Genomic DNA, 27,104 nt, shown 5'->3' on the forward strand with positions numbered 1-27,104 from the left:
ATTTTGTTGTAATTATTAGTATTATGATTAATATACCACATTTATATAGCACTCTTTTCATATAAAAAATACGTTCAAAAGTGCTTTACATAAAAGCATTTATATAATGTTCAATAAAAAATGGTAATTGAACTATTATATAATGAATTTAAAATTACATTACGGTAATAAGATACATAGCGTTTTAAATTAAGGTAAGCAGATCAAAACATGAAACAAATACAATAGCGTAAAAAATAAACTGACTTATTAAAGACACAGGTTAAAGCAGAATAGAGCAGAAGATATCCTACATTTTGAACAGACAAAATTAACCAGTATAATGCCTGTGAAATGCATCACAGCATACAAACCGTCCCGGATGACCTAAACGGTCCGGAGAACATCCATCATATATCCCACAGAAAAAAAAACACTGTTTTACAAAATTGTGCTGTTTGTATAGACTATAAATTGTATGTTTGCAATTTTATGTCGAATAAAGAATATGTTATGTTATGTTATATGTTATATTTTTCTGTCGCACTAGAGTTCTTGATTGAGAGTTATTGATTGGTCGGCAAAGTACCTACATTATTCTACCAGGTAATTAGAGAGATTAGTTCCCAAAGAATTGTATGAAATTCGTCAGTAAAACTATTGACACAAAAGGAAATTCAAATTTCAACAGCTGTGTCCCTGCCATTTTTCCATGTTCCAACTTTACCAGAAAATTAAAACCAACATCAGTTTCCTAGAGCGAGCCGTTTGAATTAATCAGAAACGAAGTCACAAAAGTGATGACATTTACCAGCTGATATACTCTTGTGGTTTGTTCATATAAATTAAAAGAAAATCGCTTTGACATTAATGTATCAGCAACTGAACAAAGGCCACAAATGTCACTTACACTTATTAGTTGAAGGTAACCTAAAGATGCATCCTGATTAAGAGAAGTCTGAAATATGTGACTGGTGATCGTGTTTAATGTCATTATTTGTATCAAATCGTATGTGTATTGCTGTACGTCAGTTACAGTTAAGGAAGTTCTGCACGTAAAACGTTAAACATAGCCCAGATATATAACATACATCAAACTAAGCAAAATTAGCAACATTTGTATTAATTGTTAAAACAGGCAACGTTTCTAACTTTCTTGAGATTAAATATATGACTGAAACTTCTTAAACCTGAAACAAACAAAAACAAGGTCTTAAAATCGGCTTGAACTTAAAGGTGTCAGTTAACAACTATTAGAAGTATCATTAATTTCTTCATTGTAGAATGTTTCTGCAGTCAAAAATGTCAGAATTTATCTCTGTCTCCTTTAGTTGTAACACGAGTGATATAGGTAGGAACCGCCTCGGTAGCCTAGTGGTAGAGCGTCCGCTTCGAGTGCGGGAGGTCGTGGGTTCGATCCCCGGCAGCGTCATACCAAAGACGTAAAAAAATGATACTAGCAGCTTCCTCGCTTGGCGCTCAGCATTAAGGGGATAGTGCTAGGACTGGTCAGCCCGGTGTCAGTATAATGTGACTTGTTGGGGGTATCATGCCACGTGTCTACGGCGTAATATTCCAGTGAGGCAGCACTATAAAGGGGCATTGTGCTGACTGCTACAAGTAGACACCGTCGTTTATATGACTGAAAAATTGTTGAAAAAGACGTTAAACCCGAACACACACACACACACACGATATAGGTAGGGTGCTTTTCAACTTTAAGTAAGAGAAAAAAAACTTTTTTTAGCAACGGCGAGACTCTGAATAAGACAGGGTTGTTTAAATGTTAAATGATAAAATGATAAAAATGCAATTCGTTGACTTTGAATCAATAGCCAAAATTTCCTGGAAATAATAAGTTTTATCTTGAAAACAATAATTTATTGCGAAAATGTTTTCAGAAAAATGCACAACTTTTCTGGAAAGTTAAAAATATATCGTGACAGCTAACAAGTAGCTCAGGTCAGCTTCAAGCACTAACGCGAAGCTTTACGCTAAAATATTTTCAGGAAACAAATAAAACAGCTAGAAACTATTATGGTTTGCAGAAAAGATTTCAGAAAAATGAACATATTTCTTGGAAAGTTTACAATATTATCGTGATGGCTACCTACCTATCTCCTGGCAAAAATATGCCACCATACCATTTGTCATTTGCATAGTCTGAACCCGTAACTAAAACCGTGAAACTAACTGTATGATATATCTCAGTCTGGCTCGCATTTATTGTCTAATTGTAAATACTTTTAATGTCTTAATACGGAGTCATCAATAGCTTGACGAATTAGCTAATACGAAAATAAAAACGTGTTCCTTTAAAAATTCTCATCGAAACACTCGAAAAGCATCTTATATACACTATATTATGAAATAATCTTGCATGTCAGAGTTATATTAATCAGTATATAAACACATTATCCTTTCTTTGTATCAAGACCAGTGCCGCCTCTGACAATTTATATGCCATTAGGCGAACTTTTATTCCTAAAGGCGGCGTTCACTATCGGATGAACAGATTGTGTGAAAATATGTTTTGTTCTTCAATACGATATTTCATACATAAGTAATTGTTACCCATCATTTATTTCTTAAATAGATCTTGAAGAAAAGATATTTCAACGGTGTTTTATTTCTTTTTTTAAAATTTCATTTGCCATTACTGCATATCATCTGTGTGAAAATCAGAATTTCGATGACATATATTTCAATGCTTTTTTAAAATTTTCTTTGTGTGACAGTTATAACAATATTGCTGATATTTCAAAACAGTGAAAAATTAATTGCATAAAAATAAAAATATTGTTACTTCAAATCAAGCCGCCATCTTTTCTTATATTTGTGTTGGTGATTTATTTCGTATAAATTCTCGTATTGATTTGTTCGTATTATATGTAACATGTAATATCGTGAACAGACTATGAAATGTATGTGTGTAATATTAGTTTTAGATCATGGATCATATTGTCTGCTTTCAGATACAAATGGCCAAAACGTTACACACCCTCCCGGAAGATGCTTCTAGTCTGCTAAATCTAACGTCTCGCAACGACAACTGTACGGATGAGACTTGTCTATCTGCAACATCATCCTATAATCAATCATACACAACCATGATCAAATTGGAGAAATATTGCCTTCCAGTTATATGTATAGTAGGATTAATTGGAAACAGTTTATCAACGATCACGTTTCTAAGGAAACCACTTAGAAACGCACCATGTTCGCTATACCTTGCTGCACGAGGGATCAGTGACAATGGCTTTCTGCTCAGTTTGTTTCTAATTTGGACATCGAGTACATTTAACCTAAGGCTAAGTCAAATTAAAGGAGTATGCCAGTTAATTATCTTAATGACGTACGTGTGCGGCTGTGTATCCGTGTGGTTGTGTGTTTTCATTACAACAGAGAATTTCTTACTAATACATAATCCTTACATTGCCCGTCGTGTGTGTTGTAACCAAATCTCAAGAGTGTGCATAATAGTTTTATTGCTGCTTGCGTTTGGAGTTTACAACATTTCACTATGGATTATCAACGAAGATTGTTCCCACAACCCCTCCTATTCATCTTTGACTCAAATATTGGTGTATTCTGACACGCTTTTGACATTAGTCGTGCCAACTGTTATCATTTTTGTACTATTGTCTCTGATAGCTTACAAAATGATTAAGATCATTCACGTCCGTAAATTACACGACAGTGCTATGGAACAGTTGAGACGTAATAAACAAAGACCCAAGAAAATACTACCAATTGCAAAAGTGACCAAAATGTTGTTTGTTGTTTCATGTATGTTTTTTGTTTTGAATGTACCTAGTCACGTGATACGACTAATGTTGCTGATTGGATCATTTACTAAAGGAGAAAGTACAGCACCAGCTGTGCAAGCAACGATTCAAGTTCTATTCCAGTTGATATATTACATAAGTTTTTCAGTTAACGTTTGCATATATGCCTTGTTTGGCTCAAATTTTAGAAATGTATTTAAAAAAACGTTTTGCAGTCGTAAAAATGTGACCAGTGCAAGGTATGTACAAACAGAGGCTATAAATCTTGTTCGCCGTCGGAGCCATTCTATAAATGTCTGTGTTGCTGAGAGAAACAGTGGTGCTTTTTTGACGGTATCAGACGATGAAACGCTATTCCATAATTGCACCTGAACATTACTCGCAGTCTATGCGGGTTATTCTAAATGATTTACAGCTGATGATAACAATACTTCAACAAATATTAAAAAAGACAGCTGCTTTGATTCCCCACAAAGACGCGGCATAAAGAAAACGGATTGTATGTACGTCTTCTCGGCAAGATTACGGTGACTTAGCAAAGAAATGGGCATTAATAACTTTAAAACGCATTTACGTGCAGTCATTAAACGCCTAGATGACCCTTGCTATTTGGGGTAAATAGGTCAAAGGGAAAGATCAATGTGACATATAGACTGAAAACCGTCCCCTCCCCCCCCGCCCCCTGTCCGCTCGCTTAGCTCAAGGGGGAGAGCACGTATCTACTGATCGGAAGGTCATGAGTTCGATCCGGGGGTACGTGACGATGGATAAAAGACATTGTGTTTGCAATGACCTGACATCAACCTTGTAAACAATCGGGTTAACTGACTGAAATGCTGTTGAAAAACGGCGCTAAACTAAAAACACACGCTTTCTGCTTAATAACTTAATGCCTTGGATGATCATTCTAGAACTTCCTAGGATGATTACATGCTTACAACAAATAGCCCATATTGTTTTAGGGCCATTTTGTCATATGTCTGTGTCACAATGTCCTCTAGACTGGAATTGGTTTCTACTCAGTTACTTAAGAACTCTCTGGCGTTCAAACATCATTTGATAATTACCTGTGGTCATAACAAAATTTCTATTTTGCTTTGGACAGTAGGTAAAAAGTCAAGGACGCCTTATTCAACAATCAACAGCATGTGGTCAGTAGATGACCCTTATTGTTTGGACTCTACATCAAAGGGCAAGGTCATATTGATTTCGGGAATGGAAATGGGACAGACCATTTTTGGGAGCATATGTGCTTTATAACAGCTCTTTTGTAAACTGTAAATTTATATATTTGTGGACATTAAACAACAGTGAATTAAAACACACACATTTTTCCAATCGATAATCACAAACCGACAGATGTTCAACATATATTTGATCATTTTACAAACATACGTACATGGTTAATGATCTGTATTTGAAACAAATGTTCGATCTGAGATCCGTTTCAATAACAAATTATTCTGCAACGCTTAGACCAAGATGGAAAATAAGTATAAATAGTTAATTAGTCCAGTTTGCATTTGTCCATGAGATAATGTTAAGAACTTAACGTGCAAATAATCCAAGATAGGCTCATACATGTCAAGTCTCCAAGATCGATCTGTCCGTGGTCCTCATGGATTTTCGGTCCAACCCCCGATCATACGGAAATCAATTGTTTCTCCCGGAAATCCAAACTTCCAAGCTAATGGTTTCATGTATCAAATAAATTGCTAATTACACACTGTGGCTGACGTAATTTATCACTCTATCGATAAAAGTTTAACAAGGTCACGCTCTGATGACATTCTGCAAACAGGTGTGTAGGCTATTGCGGCTGCATACAGAGACCGTGGAAATCATTCCTCAGTTGTTATTAAAGTGAATTCTGTCGTATGACCTTTTTCATATTTATATCTACATGCGCTCTGTTGATTACATATCGTCTTCTCCACAAATGGTCGAAATAAGTTTTATTTTCATTGAAGCCTTTTCTATATCACATTTCGATTTTTAAGACAATTCAAGTCTCAGTATTTCTTTGAAACGACATTCCAGACATTCCATCCCAAGCAAAAACTCATGCAGAAAAATAACAAGCTGTCTTACGATCATTGAAACACTTTCTGTTAACCAATTCCGCCTGTGCCCATATGTCGCGCCTAGGTAGAACACAGCCTCATCAGAAATAACAAAGTGTAACAATATCCGCTTGCACATATTTTATACAGCCTACAAGAACTTGTTCTTTGTTTATTAATATGTACAGCGATGAGCTGATTAACCCTGTATTTTTTGACAGCAGCTTTGGTCTCAATTTTCGGAACAAAATGCATTTAAACATTTCAAGAGACATCTATGTTATGACTATAAACCAACAACTGGGATTATATGAGCGATGGAATCGGTAACAGAAGGTGCAACAGCAGTCGGTCGTTTCCAGAGCTTTTCCAGAATTCAACAAAAAATATTTCACTGTAACCCAAAATTTAAGAAAGGTCTGGTTATCAGCTTAAAAAATGATATATCCAGCTTCTTTACCACTTTTTATAATCTTATATGGAAGGCCTAAGCACTATGCTGTTCCATTTGTCACCTATTTCACTTTATTATCCAATTATGCACGCAAATGAATAATATACGGACAAAAAGTGCATTATATACCTATTAAACTATAAGCACATAAATATTGAAATATTTATGACAATAAAAAATTAAAAATCATTAAATCATATCATACTTGATTCTGTCCTATTCTATACCAAATTATGTGTGCCTCAATTATTATTTATCACACCAAAGCTATCCCATTCATTTGAAAAAATGTCTTGAAGACATGCCATTCGTTAGTTTCGATCATTTTACATGTTTTGTGTTACATTGAAAATGGTTTGTTTATTGTTGAAGTTATAATTAATAAAAATTATAGCATTCTTTATGACTTATTTTTTTATTTACTCTTACTATTTTATCAGTCAGGGTGCATGTACCACGTGATTTCTTTCGCCAAACAGGGGAGCCAAAAACATGGGGGTTCCTCGGTAAAGGTAACATTTTCTTAAATAGCTTTTAACCAACCTGTTCAAATAAAAGCAATCGTAGATGAGTGCCATCTGATATGAAAATCCAACACTCAACTACAAGTTTTTTGTTTCAAAGTCCGCTCGTTTTCTCTAAAAGTGCAACCATACATCTGAATTCAAATATGAGGATGTTGAAGACGGGGGACATTTTCGCAAATTCAATAAATTAACCTTTTAAAAGACCGAAAAAGACTAGTTTGCGACACGGATATTTGTACGAGTATTGTCTTGACATATACACCTTAAGAAATTACGGTTCGAGCCTCACTCGGGGCGTTGAATTCTTCATGTGAGGAAGCCATGCAGCTGGCTTACGGAAGGTCGGTGGTTTTACCCAGGTGTCCGCTTGTGATGAAATAATGCACGGAGGGGCACCTGGGGTCTTCCTCCGCCCTCAAAGCTGGAAAGTCGCCATTTGACTTAAGTTGTGTCGGTGCGAGGTTAAACCTAACACAAAAATTAAGAAGCCTTCCATAGCTGCCGGGGCAAGATTTATGAAATTGCTAAGCAGGGGTACCGTTTTTCTTTTTGCTAAGACGGGGGCATGATTTAACGATTTGTTAGTGGATTGAAGTCCTTTGTATTTCATTAACCTGCTTCATTTAAGTTTTCCATGTTTATACTGCTTGCTGTAAGAAAAATCCCGTTATATGTCTGGTAAAATTCAAATGGTCATGACAATTGAAAGCTTTTTGCCGACTGTAAACCGCAGAATCTTTTACCTAAGGTGAAATACTTAATTTGACTGATTTAATTGAAATGCACTAACTTCCACTTTATGTGGAAAATTGACGCTTCTTACCATATAACTACATTTCAAGGTCGACTTTGGAAAAATAGTAAGTCTGTTTTCATCGCACTGGCGTTTTCTTCAAATAGTTTATATTCCAAGAATTTGCTTGTTTTTTTTTTAAAGACGGGGGACATTTTCGCAAATTCAATAAATTAACCTTTTAAAAGACCGAAAAAGACTAGTTTGCGACACGGATATTTGTATGAGTATTGTCTTGACATATACACCTTAAGAAATTACCTTTAAGAAATCACCTTAAGAATTACACCTTTATAAAACTGTCACTTCATTCAGTGACCACTTCTTTGATTCTGAGGAGCGAATAATCAGGGAAGGAGGAGAAAGAGGAGCAGGTGTCAAAGGACTGAAATGCAGTCTTGAGATCGATGGGAGAAGGCAAGGAGGAATGATAGCAAAATACTAACAACAACGAGAATGGGAATAGACGCTTGATATTTTTTTTTATCAGTAAACAAAGGGCAATAACTTAGCAGCATCCAAAGTGAACCTTATGAAAGTCTTACATGCGCCTCCATTCTACAAGTATCTATCTTGGTATAAAGTTCCCTGAAGTTCCATCAATAGCTTAAGTAGTAACCATCAGAATTTCTATTATTTCCAATTCAAAGGGGAAAACTGTCACTTTACTTGGTTAAGCGGGATAATTCTAAGCAAAGATCATGGATAAATAATAATGTTAGGTTTGGTGATTTTGTCTATTTAAGGCATTTCATTTCATTTTTTACAATCGGATCGCGAGAAAAAACTCTACCTTTACTCGTACTGGGTCAAGGGGATTAATACATATATGGGAAGAAAGGTAAAGCGCATACTTATGTGAGGTTTGCAGGTTCTATGTAAAATACTTTTGATTTATAAGCATTTTCAAGGCGGCGAATATTTACTACACGACCGCTGGTGCAGGATTGTGCCTAATTATAATTTAATTAATTATAATTAATTAACAAATTTGACATAATTTAAAGTAATTATTGATTGAGACAAAAGTCAATTTATGCAATTGTAATTAATTACTGACTCAGATTTGACCAATTATTGTCAATTAAATCTAATTATTCTTAATTATTGTGCATCATCTATTAGTGCTCAGGTGAAATGTCACACTGTAAAGTAGACATACTATTGTGCTGTAAATAAAAAGGTGCCAACACCTTTTGTATTCTTCCATCACTTATAGATTTAAGGTGCATTTCTGGTCTGTAATAAATTTAATTGTGGTTGCCACACAAAATCTGTCATTTGCATTATATTTTCTGTAGAAAATATTGTATTGATGAAAATAATGTATCCAATAGTAATTCATTCTGCCATTTTTTTTTTCAATCTATTGAAAATAGCAGGGAAACAAGTTTTTATCCAGTACTGTTTATCAACATAAAATGATTTTATATAACTGAAGAGTGATTTCTGAGTGAATTTAAGTGCCACTTCATATACACAGGCCACCTTGTAGGAAACACATTATTAGTCTGGTTTGCTTAAGCACACCATGAACTTGGCTGCATTGAAATATTTTATTTTGCCGAAAGATACAAGTGGACATTTTAAAGCAGGATTTGACGAAAATTAAATATAATTAATTACTTGTCCAGAATAATTGTAATAAATTAATTATTTGTCCCAAAACCCAAGTAATTAATTGTAATTTAATTTAGAAGATAAAAATAATAATTGTAATTAATTAATTATTTTATAAAATAATTAGGCACAACCCTGGTGCAGGAATTAAGAGTTTGAAAACCAAGCCATTTGAATAATCTTTAATCATCAAATTTTTAATCACAGATAATCATAATCACAGTGTTTTAATTGAGCAGGTACATACTACTGAAAATTAGGTAAGGATTATTGATTCTATTTTTAACCATTTACATTCATAATTTTTCAGTTGAACCCGAAGTAAAAATGATTTAGCGTTTTTTTGCTAGAATTTTTACAGGTCAAAACGGCATGATATTACTTTATCGTTTTGTTAAATACCCGCAGAAAAAGAGACCCTTACCAAATTTTGAATAGTAGAATCAAAGATAATCACGGATAAATTTCTCCTTACACGGAAATAAAATATTGATTACAATGTAAACTGATGATGTATCTATAAGATTAAGGAACAAACATTCAGAATAAAAATACGACTACAATGATCGACTATTTCACTAACCACTACTCACTGAATTGATACATATCTGTCTTAAATATCACAACAGTCTGTTTGATGCTATGAGTTAAGAGAGTATTATCACAGTATGCACGGAAATTTTCAACGCTAAGGTATTGCTTGTTATGTGACATTATTTACATATGAAAAGCTATCATGCACACAATTTACATGATGCTTGAAAACGATGTATTATAGGAACAAATGATCTACAAACAAGCTTAAATAATTATGTGCAGGAACAATGGTTTTTACATTTCTAATGACCGAGAGCTCGTTTTGAAACAGGAGCTATATTTGTATCGATGAGAAACATTCGCGCATCAACTCACGTTTGTAATTCCAGAAACGTTTTGAAAAAAGCTCAGATCTTACAATATGAATGAATGAATGAATGCCATTTTATGAAGAATCACGTAACCGGCAATTTTAATGTCACACAAACATGTTTGTCAAATAGCTTGCATGTTTAGATGTTCGTAACTTCTTGAAAGGATATTCACTGCAGACTTTTAAAAGTATTCAGAAACGTTTTACGAAAATAATCATAATGATTATTAAATATAAGAAACGCGTTTTCAAAATTGAAAATTCACTTTCAAATTGCATAAGAATTTTCAAAGGGTATGTATATGAAACGGCACAAAGGCAATGACTAGTGATCAGTAGACTGAATTGTTCGGTGCAATTGTCATATAACTGAACTGTCACAGTGTTTGATATGAACAATACAGAATTAAATTACATGTGCTGTCATGCCTATCGCTTCAAGATCAAGATGTGCACTTTGTTTCAAATCGCATTCTAATTACAGTTACTGAGTTCGACTAAAAAAGATTCATGCAGACACATGCTTGCTTGTCTAGCCTAACATGAAGATTTGAAAAATAAATAAATAAAAAATATTATTATTTATTCTATACCTATTTTATCTATCCAATCGCGAACGTTTATTTGCAACACGTGACCGTACAATATATTACTGTATTTGGATGCACGTGCGTACAAAAATCCTGTATTTTCTGTATTTGGACGGTTCAACAGTCCCATGTTAAACATACAATACAGCCCGAAACGCGTGAAAATGCTCCGAATGTAAATCGGATGAAGTAGGCGCTCTATATACAGAATTTGATTATGCGTCTTGAAATTTGGATTTAATTTGAGTTTTTTTGTTTACAACAAACAAAAACGATTCAAGGGATAACACTGCTATCTGATTTAGATATTAACACGTTCGTTAATAATCAAAACCTTAAAAATACTATAAAAAGGATCATCAGATGTTGGGATATTTGAAAAGTCGCTAAAAGAAGCCGTTCCGGACGAAACCTAGAAATTGGTATCAGCCCTGACTGTCTGAATAGGTACCTTAGTAGTTTTTATTTAACGGTTAAGAAACAAAATGGAGAAGATTATGAATGGCAGCGGACGGGCGGTCATCATCTAAAACATGCCTGCTCTATAATTCAATTTTCGTCGGCTCTTCACCAAACCAGCTGACAATGTTTGTGGGCATTACATCTCGGCCAATTTCGATAACCAGCCAAATTGTACCAAGCACTCTTTGATTATAGTCCTTGAATTACTCGAAAAACGGGGAATTTAGCCTTGTCCACTCTTTAAGTCGAACAGTTTTTATCCGATGTTCACCAAACTTGCTGACGTTTGTGGGCATAATATCTCAGCCAAGTATTATTACCACCCAAATCGCCAAATGGCTGTTGTAGGGAGGTTGCACCATATACTTGTTTTAATGATGATACGCAGAAAAAACAACATTCAATGAATTACGTATATTACGTCATACCAAGCTGGGAAAAACCAGAAAAGGCAGGAATACAATATTCAGTGAAACATTTTTTAATTTAAACTATTATTATAGTAAGATAAAATAGATATAGAATAAAAAGGTTATTTAACATTATACTGTACAATACGAGATATATTTGGACTCGTACCCAGTTGAGAAAACCATATTGAACTCGCCTAGCGGCTTTTCCAATATGGTTTTCTCAGCTGGGTACTCGTCCAGATATATCTCCGTATTGTACAGAACAATGTTAAATAACCTAATATTATAAAATAACGATAACTATCTTTAACTGTCTTTCCTATGACGATTTAGAAATAAAAGATAAGTGATTGAGATAAAAAAACATTGTGTTTTCCTTTCCTCTTTAGATTAACTGGTTCGAATAGAAGAATTTACTTCTCAGTCATTAGTGTGAGATTTCCCGTGTCGGGAGAGGCTGGATTTATGTTTTATGTGATTTCCAACAATTACACATGTACTTGTGTTCACTTGAATGTGTTGCTAGGTGTTCCTGCAGCTGAAACTGCCGCGGAAAGTACATGCCACAAGCGTCAGACTTAGGCATGGCTGGACTCTCCTCCCATCTTTCATGAGCTTTCGCCTCATATTGTGTGGCAAAAGATTTGCCACAGTTAGCACAAGCGTAACTTTTCGGCCCTTGGTGTCTCCTCGCTTTATGTCGACCTAAGTAAGTGGTCGACATCCTGAAAACATTATGAACATAATATCAATTTGGTAAGACTTTAGGTTAAAGAGACGAAAGACTACTAAATAATTTGTAAGGTTAAATTATTTATTTATGTATGCAAAAATGTTGACACAACCACGTTTCTCAGTTAGTTGTTGCAAAGCAAATGACACAGAAAAAGAATTAAAGCCTGCCAATATTATTCCATTTCGATCTACAAAAGAGTTGAGAATCGGTTTCAAGCGTATATCGCAGACCGATTCTTCTCTTAAAAGGCTTAAGCCATTTACAGGCTCAGTAAAATGATATTCTGTGGGCTGTATAGGATATTCGATACAATGAAATACATGTTTACCAAAAATATCGTCGAAACAAAAACGTGCCTAGTAACAAAATGTTGGTAACAACAATTTTAAATTATAATCAGGTTGATATTTAATCAGTTACAATCAAGACAGTGGCCCCTAGAAGCTCGAGCGCAGTCTTTTCAGGTTGCAATGCCTCATTTCACATTCCGAAATGTAACGAACTTTTATCAACAAGAATTAGCACTAAATGCAATGTTGTCACAAACTTTCCTTTTTGTGTATGCGAATATTAAAAAAAAAACGAAAAAGGAAGTGGCCAATTTATTAATGTACTAAATGCACTTCACTTGAAATTAATAAAGAACAATAATTAGCAAAAGAAATAACGGCGAAAGTGCTGCTTTTACGACCATCGGTAAATCTAATTTGGTCATTTGAAAAAATTCGAAGTAATTCAAATTTATTTTGATTGAGAAGTTGGATTAACAAAGCATACTGTATGGGAATGATTAAGGGTCATTAAAACACAAAGCACCCTTTACGATCTTCTGCAAATCATGTCATGTCAGCTGTGAAAGATTGAAAGTAATCCACCTTATAGTCAATACAATTTATGGACAAAATGTGCCATGCTTAATATATGCCAATGTAGGGTCGTAATAAAATAATGTTATAATTCTCACCGGGAAGATCGCCCACAACAGTTATAAGATGAACATTTATTCCAAGTAATATTGTAATCCCTTGACGGATAACAGAGTTATGGACCGGACAAGAAAAGAAACCTGTTGACATTTGACCTCAAATTGTGACCTTGACCTTTGAGCTAGGGGTCCAAGTTTTGCACACGACACGTCGTCTTATCATGGGAAATATTTGTGCCAAGTAATATTAAATTCCCTTGATGAATGACAGAGTTATGGACCGGACACGAAACAGACCCTGTTCATGCGGTGTTACCATTTGACTGCCAAGTGTGACCTTGACATTTAAGCTAGGGGTCTGAAAGTTGAGCATGACTCATCGTCTTATTATGAGGTACATTTGTGCTAAGTAATATTAAAATTCCTTCATGGATGAGTTCTGGACCGGACAGGAAAAAAAGCCCTGTTGACTTTTGACCTCCAATTGTGACCTTGCCTTTGAGCCAGGGATCCGGGTTTTGGGCGTGATACGTCGTCTCATCATGGGGAACATTTGTTCTAAGTAATATTAAAATCCCTTAATGAATGACAGAGTTATGGACCGGACACGAAATTGCGGACGGACAGACGGAAAAGCGCATTCCTATAGTCCCCGAAACTGGTTTTCAACCAGTAGGGACTAATAATGATATTTCATATTAATTTTTAAACCAAAAGCACATTCCGAACAAAATGTCTGAAAATAAGATATCTGGAAATACATATACATTTTGTAACGACCAATAAAACCAGTACTATTTCCGATTTCTTTTGAGAACTGTTACTGACGCTCATGATGCACCGATGTGTTTGTAAAATTAATCAAAGTATTTGAGCGGGATGAGTTGAATTTGCACAATGTTTTATTTGTACTTTCACATTCCAGATGCAAATTTGAACTATTGCCCGTGCGTCGGCGTCGGCGTTGGTGTCGGCGTCCCGATTTGGTTAAGTTTTTTGTTTGTAAGCTGGTATCTCAGTAACCATTTGTGGGAATAGAGTGAAACTTCACACTTATTCATTGAGATAAACTGACTTACATTGCTTAGGTTTCATAACTCTATTTTGCTATTTTATTTTACAAAATTATGCCCTTTTTGTCTGCAATGTTTTGGTTAAGTTTTTGTATGTAAGCTGGTATCTCAGTACACACTAATGAGAATGGATTGAAACTTCAGACACTTGTTAACTGTGGTGATCTGACTTACACTGCATAGGTTCCTTATCTCTTTTTGCTTTTTTACTAAATTATGCCTCTTTTTCGACTTAAGTTTGTTTGTTTTTGGTTTAACTGGTTTAACGCCGTTTTTCAACAGTATTTCAGTTATGCAACGGCGGGCATTTACCTAATCAGTGTTCCTGGATTCTGACCAGTACAAACCTGTTCTCTCCAAGTAACTGCCAACTTTCCCACATAAATCAGAGGTGGAGGATGAATGATTTCAGACACAATGTCTTTTATCAAATCATCACGGAGAACATACGGCCCGCCCAAGGATTTAACTCACGACCAAGTGATCCGTAGATCAGCGTTCTCCCTACTGAGCTAAGCGGGCGTGTTTTTTTCGACTTAGCGGTTTCTGGCAAAGTGTTTGTATGTAAGCTGGTATATGCTTTTCTGTTGTTCCTGTATTACCCCGATTGGGGTAAGACACCCACGTAGGACACCCCCGATTGAGGTAATATACCCAGATCGGAAGATGTGCTTAACCTGTTTAACTATATTTACAATGGAGAAAACCATATGTTTCAATATTTTGTTTAATAAGAAAAGCTTAGGTTCATGTTTTCAACCTTTTCCCGACTTGCATATACTAACGATGTGTCGAACGGTTTCATTGGCTGCATAAGATTTTATACGTCGCTACGGCGCCGAGTTTTAACGAATCGTCCCATCATCAAAGTTTACATTGCAAGAACTCATGTTTTTACACTGGACTGCATGGCATCAAGTTTTTTTTTTCCAAGTAATTTGAAGAACTAAAGGGATATTTATTGCACTTTCACAGGAAGCGGAAGTAGATTCCCGAACTTGTATCGTAAAATATATAGAGGGAAAAATAGTCAAAGCCCCTAAATGATGGTTGTGTCAGATGACCTTAATGATTACCGATGACATTATATTGCCTGTAAAACATAATATATTAAGTATAAGAAATAAGACAGCCGAAAATAAGCAACGTAGAACGAGAATTTGTATGTGATACTGCTTTTATGGTTATACTGGGAAAAGACAATTAATGATAAGTTTAACTAGAGAGCATTTAACAATTTGCGCTTCGATATGCAAGTGAAACAGAGAATGGACTGAAACAAGTCAAATCATAGAATACAAAATGAAGCTGTATTTAGAGGATTCGGACGTTAAGACGAAAGTTTATTGTTGCATCTGCTTTAGATTAAATATTTCAGAACAACTGCGCTTTCCCATCAAGCAATTTTTTTCTCATAATCTTTCAATTTAAAGGAACATAGTACTTTACATGAGAAAAGTGTGATGAACTATTTTTATGACTGACTCACAAGCAATATTTAAACAAAATACCCATACCTTTTATATTATGTCTTGTTTTCCTTTGTTCGCACAGTTTTGTGTAGTATTATACTCCAATTATCAGTAGTATATTTATTTTCCGAGAGAGGCGAATGTTTCCAATGCTGATCAGACTAACATCCATACTTCTTTCATCACAATGTCCTCCATCTTAGACTTATGTTGGTAGATTCAAAGAAAATAGCAATATATTCACAAGAATTCAGTTGTCTTCATCTCTGATTCAGGTAGGGACGTTACGATTTCTTTGAGGAGGAAATGCTAGAACTTGATAGTTATCCATGATCACTTGGTAGTTTAACTGGCAGACGTTGTGTAACTAAACTGCTTTGGCATAAAATAAACAATTGCAAACAGTCATAAAATGTTGTGTCTACAGAAGTAAGTTTAACTGTAACCCAGTGGATAAAGATGATAAAATGACTTCATGTCTCGTTAAAAGTATCAAGAGGCTATAACCACATTGTTTTGAGACACACTGCATGTTTAATTTTCAGTCCTTTCACAGCTGGTTACTACGCTTTTGTATTTGATTGTGCAATGACGGAACAGGTTGGATACTCCATGATAGCTAGCGCTCAAATCCCCATTTTGGAAGGACTGGTATGTTATACGTCAAGTGTCCCGTTTCGTCGCGACCTTAATGGTGTTTTTTTTTTGTGGTGTTATTGCTTCTGTAAAGTCATTGAGTACACATGTATACGGCTTCATGGTTTGTTAAAATGTATACATATGCTCAGTCAATGTGTGTACAGCGCATGCGTCAACCGCCCAAAATATAAAATTCATTGTCTCCAAAATTAATACATTTTTCATCAAAACTGGACACACTTCCTGGAATCATTTTACATCTTTTAACTTTTTAGGCACAGATAAACAATTTACCATTCATGATCTCTCGACAAATGCTGCTAAAGGGATAATTTCGAAATATTTTACTGAGTCTATATCCGGAAGACGCTTGGCTTTGTTCGCTAGTCAAACAGGATTTATTGGACGCTCATCGTACTCAGCGTTGAGAATTCATCTGCCGACCCTGATCATCTAAACATTGTAAACAATCGAAGATGAGAATTCACTCGGCGATGTACAGGCTTCTTATTTGCCTGATTTATATCACATCCAGCTATGATATAAATGGACAAAGAGACGAGTGATGGTGAGATCTTCACCGGTTTCGAACAAATGTTGTCGGGAAACGCCGAATAATACAATTTGGACTCATTCATAGTTATTTTGTACCATATGAAACACAGTTTTTAATTGGTGTGGAAATTGATTTTTGTATTGTTACAAAATTAATACTAAAAAAATGAGAAAATACAAGAAAGAGCCTTAAGATTTGTATATGATTATTATATTAGTACTTATGACCAGCTACTAGTTAAAGCAAAATTACCAGCACTGCATGTAATAAGACAACGAACAATGGCTATAAAAACCTTCAGAATTTTAAACAATTTGGCACCTAGTAAATAAATGTTCAAATTCATACTATTTTAGATATTCTTATATATTGCATGTACCTCAGAACAGTTTTAGGTGTGCTGCCCCTGTATTGTGGTACTCGTTACATGAAAACTAATTTTATTAATTTTAAAAATCGTATATCCTTCTGGTCAGGCAAAGAATGTACTTGTGTGGCTTGTCGGCAAGTATAACTTGTCCACATTGCAGTGATATGCTTGCCTTTCCCAACCTCTGCTTATTTTGTCTGTTTGATTATTTTTGCATGCTTCTCCAAATTCAGTTATAAATTACTATTCTTATTCCAGTCCTTAAGTAAATATATCATGTGCTTCTTTTTATTAAGTGCTTTTTCTCTAAGACCCTTTTTAGCTTTTTATAACTTATTTTTGCCTTCTTGTTTTAAGTGTGTTTCATGCTTGCCTCCGTAATATAATTATATATGCTTGTTTTATTCCAAATCTGAGATGATCATTATCTGAGATGATCATGCTAATCTGTTCTCCTCAAACCTGGTTTGAAGGGACACGCGTTCTTAGCAGTTTTTTAGTCTACACATTTGTGTCCATTTTTCCCTTTCAGTTTCAGATTTGTGTCCGTCTTAACCGTAAGTTCTTAATTAACTTTTAGGCCTCTGGTCATGATTAGCATAATCCACTCAGTTTTTACTTTGTGCTTAATTTAATACAATGTATATGTTATAGCAGTCGGTTATAAAAGCTCTTCTCGAGCTTATGTTTCTTGTTATGATGTCTTGCCGACTTTAAATAAAAAATACTGTATTGTATTGTATTGTGTACACGTTTACATTTACACAAACCAATATTTCAATTTTGAGTGCTGTTTAGGGTACTGCGTTCTTTGAATGTATGTGGCTTTTCCTATTGGACTTTTGACCTTAGTTTTAATTTGTCCCAAATAATCTTCTTTTCCACTGACTGACCATACTCCGACAAATGATAAAAGATACTGCTATGCATGACATATCACGCTGGCACTGTGACTATCTTTATAGCTATTTAATACCTATAACAAATGCTGAAACGTGCAGTGACAATCTTCGACGCCGAAAGTTATGCAAAAATCGAAACGTTGTTTTAATACCCGTAATCTGAGTGCGATCACACTCCGTCATATATTTTCTGATAAATGAATATGACTTTATCTGATGTCAATATTTTGCATAACTATACGTCATGCCGAAAAAAACAATAACTACTGTTGTCATAACGACGAAGTGAATGCTAAATAATTAAGAATTGAATATATCCATTATGACATACAAATTATAATTTGTATCAATACACCATTGCCCCAAACATATATTCCCTAATAAAATGTAAACCATTATATCTATCAGTTTTAAGTAAAAGGATAGTATGCAATTTGTTACAATGTATCAGTTAATCCTTAGCTTAAAATGAGAAGACACGTTTTACCAATTGTTTTACCAGAAAATTGATCCATGATTATATATTAGATACCATTTTCAAGCTTAGTCGACACAAACGATATGCTAATCTCAGTTTCCTAGAAAATTGAGCCGATCCTAATTAATCAGGAGCCCGGCAAAAAATTAAAATAAAAGTAATGAAAAACACCGGATAAAAGACTTGGTGAAAGCAAACGAATTATAAAGTCATTACTTTTAAATGTCAGTTGTCCACAGAAAATGACATGACGATAAAATGTAATCCAGTGTTTAATGCAGAATAGCAGTGTTAATTAACTTTAAGCGTTTACTGCACATTCCTGCAAACAACACAACTTATTTCATTGGTTCCGGGAGAATAAAATTAGGTATAAACAAGGCAATACTAGCGCTTTTGATACCAACACACGGTCACCTTAACTTTTCCCAATACCGAAAATGTTTTCAAAGTTTGTTGTATTTATTCATTAAGAGGATTTATCGTGTATCGTTTCAAAAATGTGTTATTAGCGATACTTAATTGCTATTCTGAAGGTCGTTTTTTTAAGGTAACTAATTTCTTTGCATTATTTAAAAAAGATATATAAATGTATCTTCATAAACCGTCTATATCAGTCTAGATCAATATTTTCTCTGTAGTGTTCATTTACATTTTATATGAAGCACGGACATCTTAACGCATCTTAAATGCACGTCCCTGTTTGTTAATATGTAGCAATTAAAAATTTTCAGTTTAAGATATATTTGTTGTCCTCCACAAACTATTGTCAAATACTTTTAAGACAATTATACTGCATTTTCATATGATTTATATTCTCAATATGCTGTTGAGCTTATATAACACTTGTTGAAGACAAAATACTGTTTTGTTTTTCAAAATTCATATTTCATTGTCACTAAGACAAATTTCTAAGAAAAATAGAGATGGTCACAATCCCGGTGCTGGGTAAATTATGTCGTTTCCTGTTGAAAAAAAGCTTCTCGCGTGCCAACGATATATGAATCAACGAATAAATGCATTAATGTTTCTTTGTACCGATACCAATATGTCTCTTCAATTTATACATCATTAGACGGATATCTATGTTATTAACTGACTGATAACTTGTTCAATGTAGGTCGCAAACTACCTGCTATATTTCTTTCACAAATAATTAGCCATTCATTATCACAAAACGCATTTCATAATTAATTTTACCGACGTTTGGATTGTTTTTATTATTTGTTGCAATTCCTATAGCATAGACGTCGCCAATAGCTTCTTTATGTCTAGTAGATACATAAATAAACAAATAAAGACTTTGACAAACAGAAAAGAGAACAGGCCTTTTAAACGTTCTATTATGTTCAACGTCAGCATGTTCTTGTGAGTAAACTGAGAAAAAAACACTAGTTGAAAGATAAGAAGTTTAGGAATAATATCTCAGAAAAGAGACGACTGAATACTTATGACAATAAATTATGAAGAGACCTACCCTAAACCCTCTTTACTCAAGGGAAACAACCTGTTTATAGAGTAGAACAGTTCAATCCTAATCCTGTGTTATGTCAATGAAACCGAAAAGTAATCCGTCTGTGTTACCTGCTATACATAAAAACACAGTCATGCAACCACCAGTAATGAAACTGTTTTTTTTTGTTGAAATTTGTTTTTATAGTTCAATTACGGAACTGAGTTGCCGCTTCAAATTGAATCGACAATAGTATCTAAAGATATTTCATGTTTTTCTTCTACTCAATTATTTCTTTGTTTCTATGTAAGAAATTATACTATCTTATTATTGTAAATTCTAGTATGCTTGTTTCTGTTAATTCACGCTAACGCTAAAATGACGTCACGTTAACGTGCGGTGACGTCTATATTTTTGTTGCGACTAAGAAAGAGCGCTGCTTTATTTATCTTTTGTTTATATTAAGAGCATATTAGAATCGAAATAATGTATAGCAAAATCGTGTTTTACTTCAATTTATACACTCAAATCGGTTATACGTCCCCAGAATAATTCACTCGGGCTACGCCCTCATGAAATTATTCCACGGACGTATTACCTCTTTTCGTGCATTTATAACGTTAAAACACTGTTTTTTTTCTACACATCATTTCCTAAATACATTTGTATACATTACACATTTAACACTATAGAACTTATTTCACATATGGCTCATGAACATTATAATTGGATCATATTCATATTGCATATTGTCATACAGCAGTCGGCATAACGTTCATTTCTTCTACAGTATACTCGAATCCTGCCATCACTTCGATGAATTGAAAATCTCGACTCGTCGGTCGTAGAAGAAAACGCTACACCAGCAATGGTGTTTACGTGTAACAAAACTGTTACTTTATGCTGATGATTCTGCTATTTAAGTATCGCGTAAATGTTTTTCTAATGTTGAACAGGTTTTGACCGAGAATTTACTCTCAGTAAGTCAATGGTTAGTTGTCAACAAATTGTCATTACATTTAGGCAAAACTGAGTCCATTGTCTTTGGTTCGAAATACAAACTAAGGTCTAAGTCCAGTCTTGATATATCTTGTAGTGGCACTGCAATTGAATCAACGAAATCAGTCAAAAATCATGGTGTTACCTTAGATCAACATTTATCGTTTGGTTCAATGGCAGATTCTGTTCTTAGGAAAGCCAATGCTCGGTTAAAGTTCCTTTACCGTAAGAAATAATTTCTTACACAATATACTAAAAGGCTGCTTGTTATGTCCTTGATCCAATGTCACTTTGATTATGCTTGTTCAGTATGGTACAATGGCTTAACTCAGGGTTTGAAAAATAAGTTGCAAGTTACTCAAAATAAAATGGTTAGATTTGTACTTAATATTGATTCCAGAACTATAACTGTATTGGTTACGAACATTTTAAATATCTTAATTGGTTACCAGTTGAGAAAATGGTTCATCATTTGATGTTGTGTCATGTTTTCAAGGTCAGAAACAATATGGCCCCTGGGTATATGGATGAATATTTTGTAGCCCAAGATTCTATGCATGAATACAACACTAGGCTTAGAAACAAAGGAGGTTATGGTCCTCCTAAGATAAAAGGGTCGGGTTCATGGTCAGTTTGCTTTATAGGTTCAAAACTATGGAATGGGTTACCATAAGATATAACAATACTAGAAAAGTTGCATTATTTTAAGGTTGCTATCATCAAAAGTCACTTAATGAACAGTTTTAGTTGATGTCTATTGCATTTTTATCAAACTATTTTTTTAAGTTTCGCTGTTTGTTTCGGCTTAGGTATGTCTTAATATGTTACTAGTTGTCACAAATTGACATACGGGCCTTATTTTATCTGTAGTGTAAATGCAGATATTGCATCATGTTTTGCAAATTTTTGAGTTATTGAGGTAAATGTCAGATTTCACGCATAAAATACCTCTCATGTTTTTCTGTTTTTCATAACTTAAATTTCCATGTAAATTTCATTAAATTCTGTTCAGTAATAAGAAAGTTGATATTTTATAAACTTCAGTAATTTATGTTTTTATCCCCAAAACCACTATAATGGGCCTCAAATTGTCAATTTAAATTCGCGCCAAAGTAGTTAGATTTCCCGGCTATATCGTGAATCCCGTGAAAATGACAATAGTCATAGCTCACGGCTTAGCCGTGAATCCCATGAAATTTAGTATTTGGCGGGACATTACCCTTTAAATAGACTGGACTAGATATGCCTTGCGCACACCACCTTACGACTTTATAGACGAATCTATGTCTGAATTATTTTCTTGCTAGAAATTTATGCTCGATAGAGGTAAGAAATTTATTTGTTAGATTTTTGTATGATTTTTGCATAACGATTTTTATTTGGTAAATTTTTGTTCATTCTACAGAATTCTGTAACATTTACTTTTTGGCACATGATTTTGGCTAGTTTCGGTATGTTAGGATAATTTATTAAATTTTTCAGACTTTTGTAAATTATTTCGAAAGAGGAATCTAAAACGTTTCGTTTATATAAGATGTAAAATTTGTACTGAAATTTGTAACATGATATTTATAAAGTACTTTGTTTCAAAAACTTATGTCAAACATTTTTGTTAATTATGGAACGCCATTACTGCATTGTATTATGTATAAATCTATATGGCAAGTCTAGTACCATGTATGTAATATATTATTGTAATTTGTAATTGTGTGTCAGTCTATAGCACATCTAATTAATGTCCGTTGTAGTGTATGGCATTTGATATTATATGGATGCCAACTATGATATAACGTTTGATTTACATTGAATTTTGTTAATTTGTAGTTGTAAATAATGGCTGCAGTTTATCATTTCCATTACTATAATGTTTCATCATATACTTTTCATATCTTTTTCATACTTTAACTTTAGTCTTTTAAGTAAGTAATCTTTGTAATAATGGAAGTAATTAGTGACGTATTTTTAATCATGTGACGTCTTAACTTAGTAGCACATATATTTTGTATAAGTAGCACGTATTATTTATGGGAGCCTACGGAGGTATGGTGTACCCAAAGGAGCAGTTTTATGCCCTGACTTTTTGTTTTGCTATGGTGCTTACCATATGTTATATATTTTAGCTTCTTCCGCCAGACGATTTTACCTGGTGATGTCATAACCCGGAAGTACAATGCCCGAGGTTCACTTGTCTTCACTCGCCTGGATGTGATATTCCCAGTGCAGAGCTTTCGTCCCATGGTTGTGCCGTAAACCGCAAAGACGATGATTTTTGTTATCCTCTGAAGTCAGCTCAGGGATGCAATCACCTACCACCATAGGGAGCCAATACGGAATCAACGTATTCACGGTTTAAAGGGACTGTATTTTGAATTTAGAAGCTGCGTTTTGTTTGTGCTACTTAAAGTTCACAACTGAATTAAAGAACTGTGTCACGTCAGATTAGAATGGAATTTAAGAACTTTTGTATCTAGAGATACTGAACTTTCTTTTTTTTTTCTTTCTTATAATCAGTTTTTTTTTCTTTTCATATCTATTCATTGTTAATAATCATCTTTTGTAAATAAATTTGTAAATATTGTAAAGGGTGTTGATTTGTTTTGATGGTTACTGTCGCCGGTACGGCCTTTCCTGTCACACTAGTATCTCAATTTTAAGCATTTAATTCCATGGTATGCTTACAGTGCGATTTACAAGTGGTGCCTTCTTGGTATTACTTAACCGGTATTATTGTGATTAACTACTTTTGTGATATTTTTTGTTTGTTAAATTTGTCCACAAGATTTTTATCTCTACAAATTGAATTAAATCAGTTGTGATAATTACATTTCAAAGTTCACCTGTGATATGCAAATTAATTGTGATGTTATCAAAGTTTTATTTCAGTGTCATTTAAGTTTGCCTCTCTATGTCATGCTACCAATACTATAAGGACCTCAATGGAAATAAGCGCCGGCGCTTTATTGTGTTATCCTCATTGGAAGCATGTCATGGTTTAATCTGTTTTTTTTTCTCAACTGAAACTTACATTCATTCTAATTTAGTAATGCCGTTATTTTTATTATATATTTTTATTATATATGTTTGTAAACCATTGTATGTTTCCTATGCCGAAATAAATAAATCTATCTATCTATTTGATTTTATATTATACTGGTCCGTGCATGCACGAGGAAATCGAGTTCAACGTTTTCTTTTTTGTGTAATGCGTACAATCCAGTTATAATTTTATTTGATATATAATCGTTCGCCCGAACATATGTTGGCCATTTGACATGTTGATTTCTTTTTATAACATTACCATCGAATTACAAGTCTTAAAACCCCTAAGGAATTTGTGGAAATTACTTACAATTAATGAATTTTACAGGCCAGGATAAAATTACCAAGTCAAGTTATGACTTTGACATTTAAAAGTAATCAATTAATTAGTAAAGCAATACATATTTATTTCTTTTTAACAAATTTCAAACACACGTATTTTCAACATGGCGGCAGATTCAATAACTTGTTTTCAAACCACCTGCAAAAATGCATGTAATAATTGTTTTAATGATGTAAGAACCTGTTAAGTTTCTGAACTTTTTAAGTTAAGGCAGATTTTGATATTCATCACATTTTATTGTTAATTAAATCACTCCGTGAGAACTACGTTCCAACGCAAGTCATGTCTAAACGATATCATGTGACATATCTCAACGACTTCTGGTTACGGTATCGCTCAATATGACACGGCTTATATAATTTTCATATATATTAATTACTTTGATTATATTTACTTGTGTTTTGACATGAACATGAATTCAGATTCCAAAAGTAATTGCATAGATTGATTAAAACTTTTAGATTTTTAAAACAGGCGTCTGTTATTAAGAAAATAAAAGCATTTTGCTATTTTCCAGAATAAAACAATATACTACACTTTTTTAAAAGCAATATTTACAGACAGTCAATGATCGATTAAAGACAATGCCAGTTTTGATTTTAGAAATATATTTCTGCAACTGCTTTATAATAAACACGCAATATTTATTTGATATCATGTTTCTCACTCTAACCGATGATGTTACTAACTCTAAACACAACACAGGCAAGCGTTACTGACACTCATCGAAGTCTTGTCACTTAACGCATTACTTATATTCCAGTAAAACATACCAGCAAGTCTGCGATTGAAAATCAGATTTTGTTTCAAGTGTGTAGGTTTTTTTATCATTTAATGGTATCCCCAAGATATCTTTGTCCAAATGAAAGCAATATGTTCGAGGCGGCTCGGACTTGAGTTATACTATTACATGTGCACACTTTAATTGTTATAAAGTCTGTAAAAAGATTCTTTTGAAGCACATGACGCAACTAAGCAACATAGCGCGACTTTAGGAAGAATAAATGCATAGTTCCCGATGCAATTCTAAAAAAAAATTATAATTACTACACATGTACTATTCATTATAGCAACGATATAAATTTTGTTCTTTAGCTAGAGTGGAACTGAAAATGTCCTAGTTAAAGAACTTAAAAACGTGATGACATTCATGAAACTGACGTCACAATTGATGGCACGTACCTGATATGAAACTGGAACGTCAATATGTATAGGTTATTAACTTTGTATGTGGATATATGCACTTGTTCGGAAGCGGTAATATTGCGCGATTTTAAATAGGAAACCAAATGGAAAATAATCTTAGGTATGTAACAATGAAAAATATTGCACGATCGCGGTCCATTGAAACAAAAAGGAAAATATTTTTAGGTATGTAATAAGGAAAAACTATTTTTTTGCACACCGGACTGGCGTTTCCGCAGGTTTTGCCCATGCCTGCAAAACCGATCTTGCTGGTAATGACAACTAGCGCTTCATGCATTGATTATATATGATATTGTATATGTGAACTAAGACAATATCAGGTACCTTGAGACCTTCTCTCCGTCCTTTACATTTACTATATTTCTCGGTCCAGAATACGTTATTTTACGGAAAGAACATACCGTTACGCTACAAAGGATAAAACTAAAATGAAACTTTGTTATTGTGCTTCACTGAAACGTTATAACTTCAGTTTACGGACGTTAATTTCCCGCGCTGGGCGTACATACTCTACCATAAGAAAGAGTACTGCAAATAAATACGTTATTTTACGAAAAGAACACACCGTTACGCTACAAAGGATAAAACTAAAATGAAACTTTGTTATTGTGCTTCACTGAAACGTTATAACTTCAGTTTACGGACGTTAATTTCCCGCGCTGGGCGTACATACTCTACCATAAGAAAGAGTACTGCAAATAAAGAATTTCTATTTGCTTTGAATTTCTATCATTATATGTAAAATACGGTATGCAACAAAAAAGATCTGTTAGAAACGCATAATTGTATACGATATGCAAGAAAAATTGCAGTAATGTGTTAAAGAATTGGATAGATATATCCGTCCTGAGGGCACTTGAGTACGAGTTAAGACGTCTCAGGCTTCTAATTACATTCGCAGGTAACAATAATTATCATGTCCGGACAAAATTAGCAATACGCCTGCACATGATGACGAAAATATTTGTTACGAAATAGCCAATTTATTTGCAAAGTTCTGGAAGTAATGCTTCACGATCCTGATTATAAGTACAATATTGATAACCGGCGTACGAATGTACGTACTATTTAATAAGTGTGAATGTAAAAGCTATTTTGAGACCATTTAGTAACAATGAAGCGTTCTACGTCTCTACGAGACAATTAAAAATATTAAGGTTCGTGGTGATGGAAAGTCCTTGGTGCTTCTCTGATCATTATTCCATATACGGACGGGCATCTTGGTAGAGCAAACGACTTACTGCAAGCGTACTGGATGGATTTCTTACATAAAAATCCCACACCCAAAGCTAAAGTTCAAGCACATAGTTGAGA

The 27,104-nt window shown here is 34.1% G+C and overlaps 1 protein-coding gene across 1 annotated transcript in view; it reads right to left on the reverse strand.

Annotated features, from left to right (window-relative positions):
• Window positions 1-2,997: 2,997 nt before the first annotated feature.
• LOC128558331 (endothelial zinc finger protein induced by tumor necrosis factor alpha-like) overlaps window positions 2,998-27,104 on the reverse strand; it is a 30,309-nt gene continuing 6,202 nt past the window's right edge. Inside the window, exons 2-3 of the mRNA XM_053547256.1 lie at window positions 12,100-12,324; window positions 2,998-3,067 (exon numbers count right to left, since the gene is read on the reverse strand). Coding sequence (XP_053403231.1) covers window positions 2,998-3,067; window positions 12,100-12,324 — 295 coding nt within the window. The remainder of the gene's footprint in view (window positions 3,068-12,099; window positions 12,325-27,104) is intronic.

Source organism: Mercenaria mercenaria, chromosome 7 (genome assembly GCF_021730395.1).
Source record: "Mercenaria mercenaria strain notata chromosome 7, MADL_Memer_1, whole genome shotgun sequence".
Classification (NCBI taxonomy): Eukaryota; Metazoa; Mollusca; class Bivalvia; order Venerida; family Veneridae; genus Mercenaria; species Mercenaria mercenaria.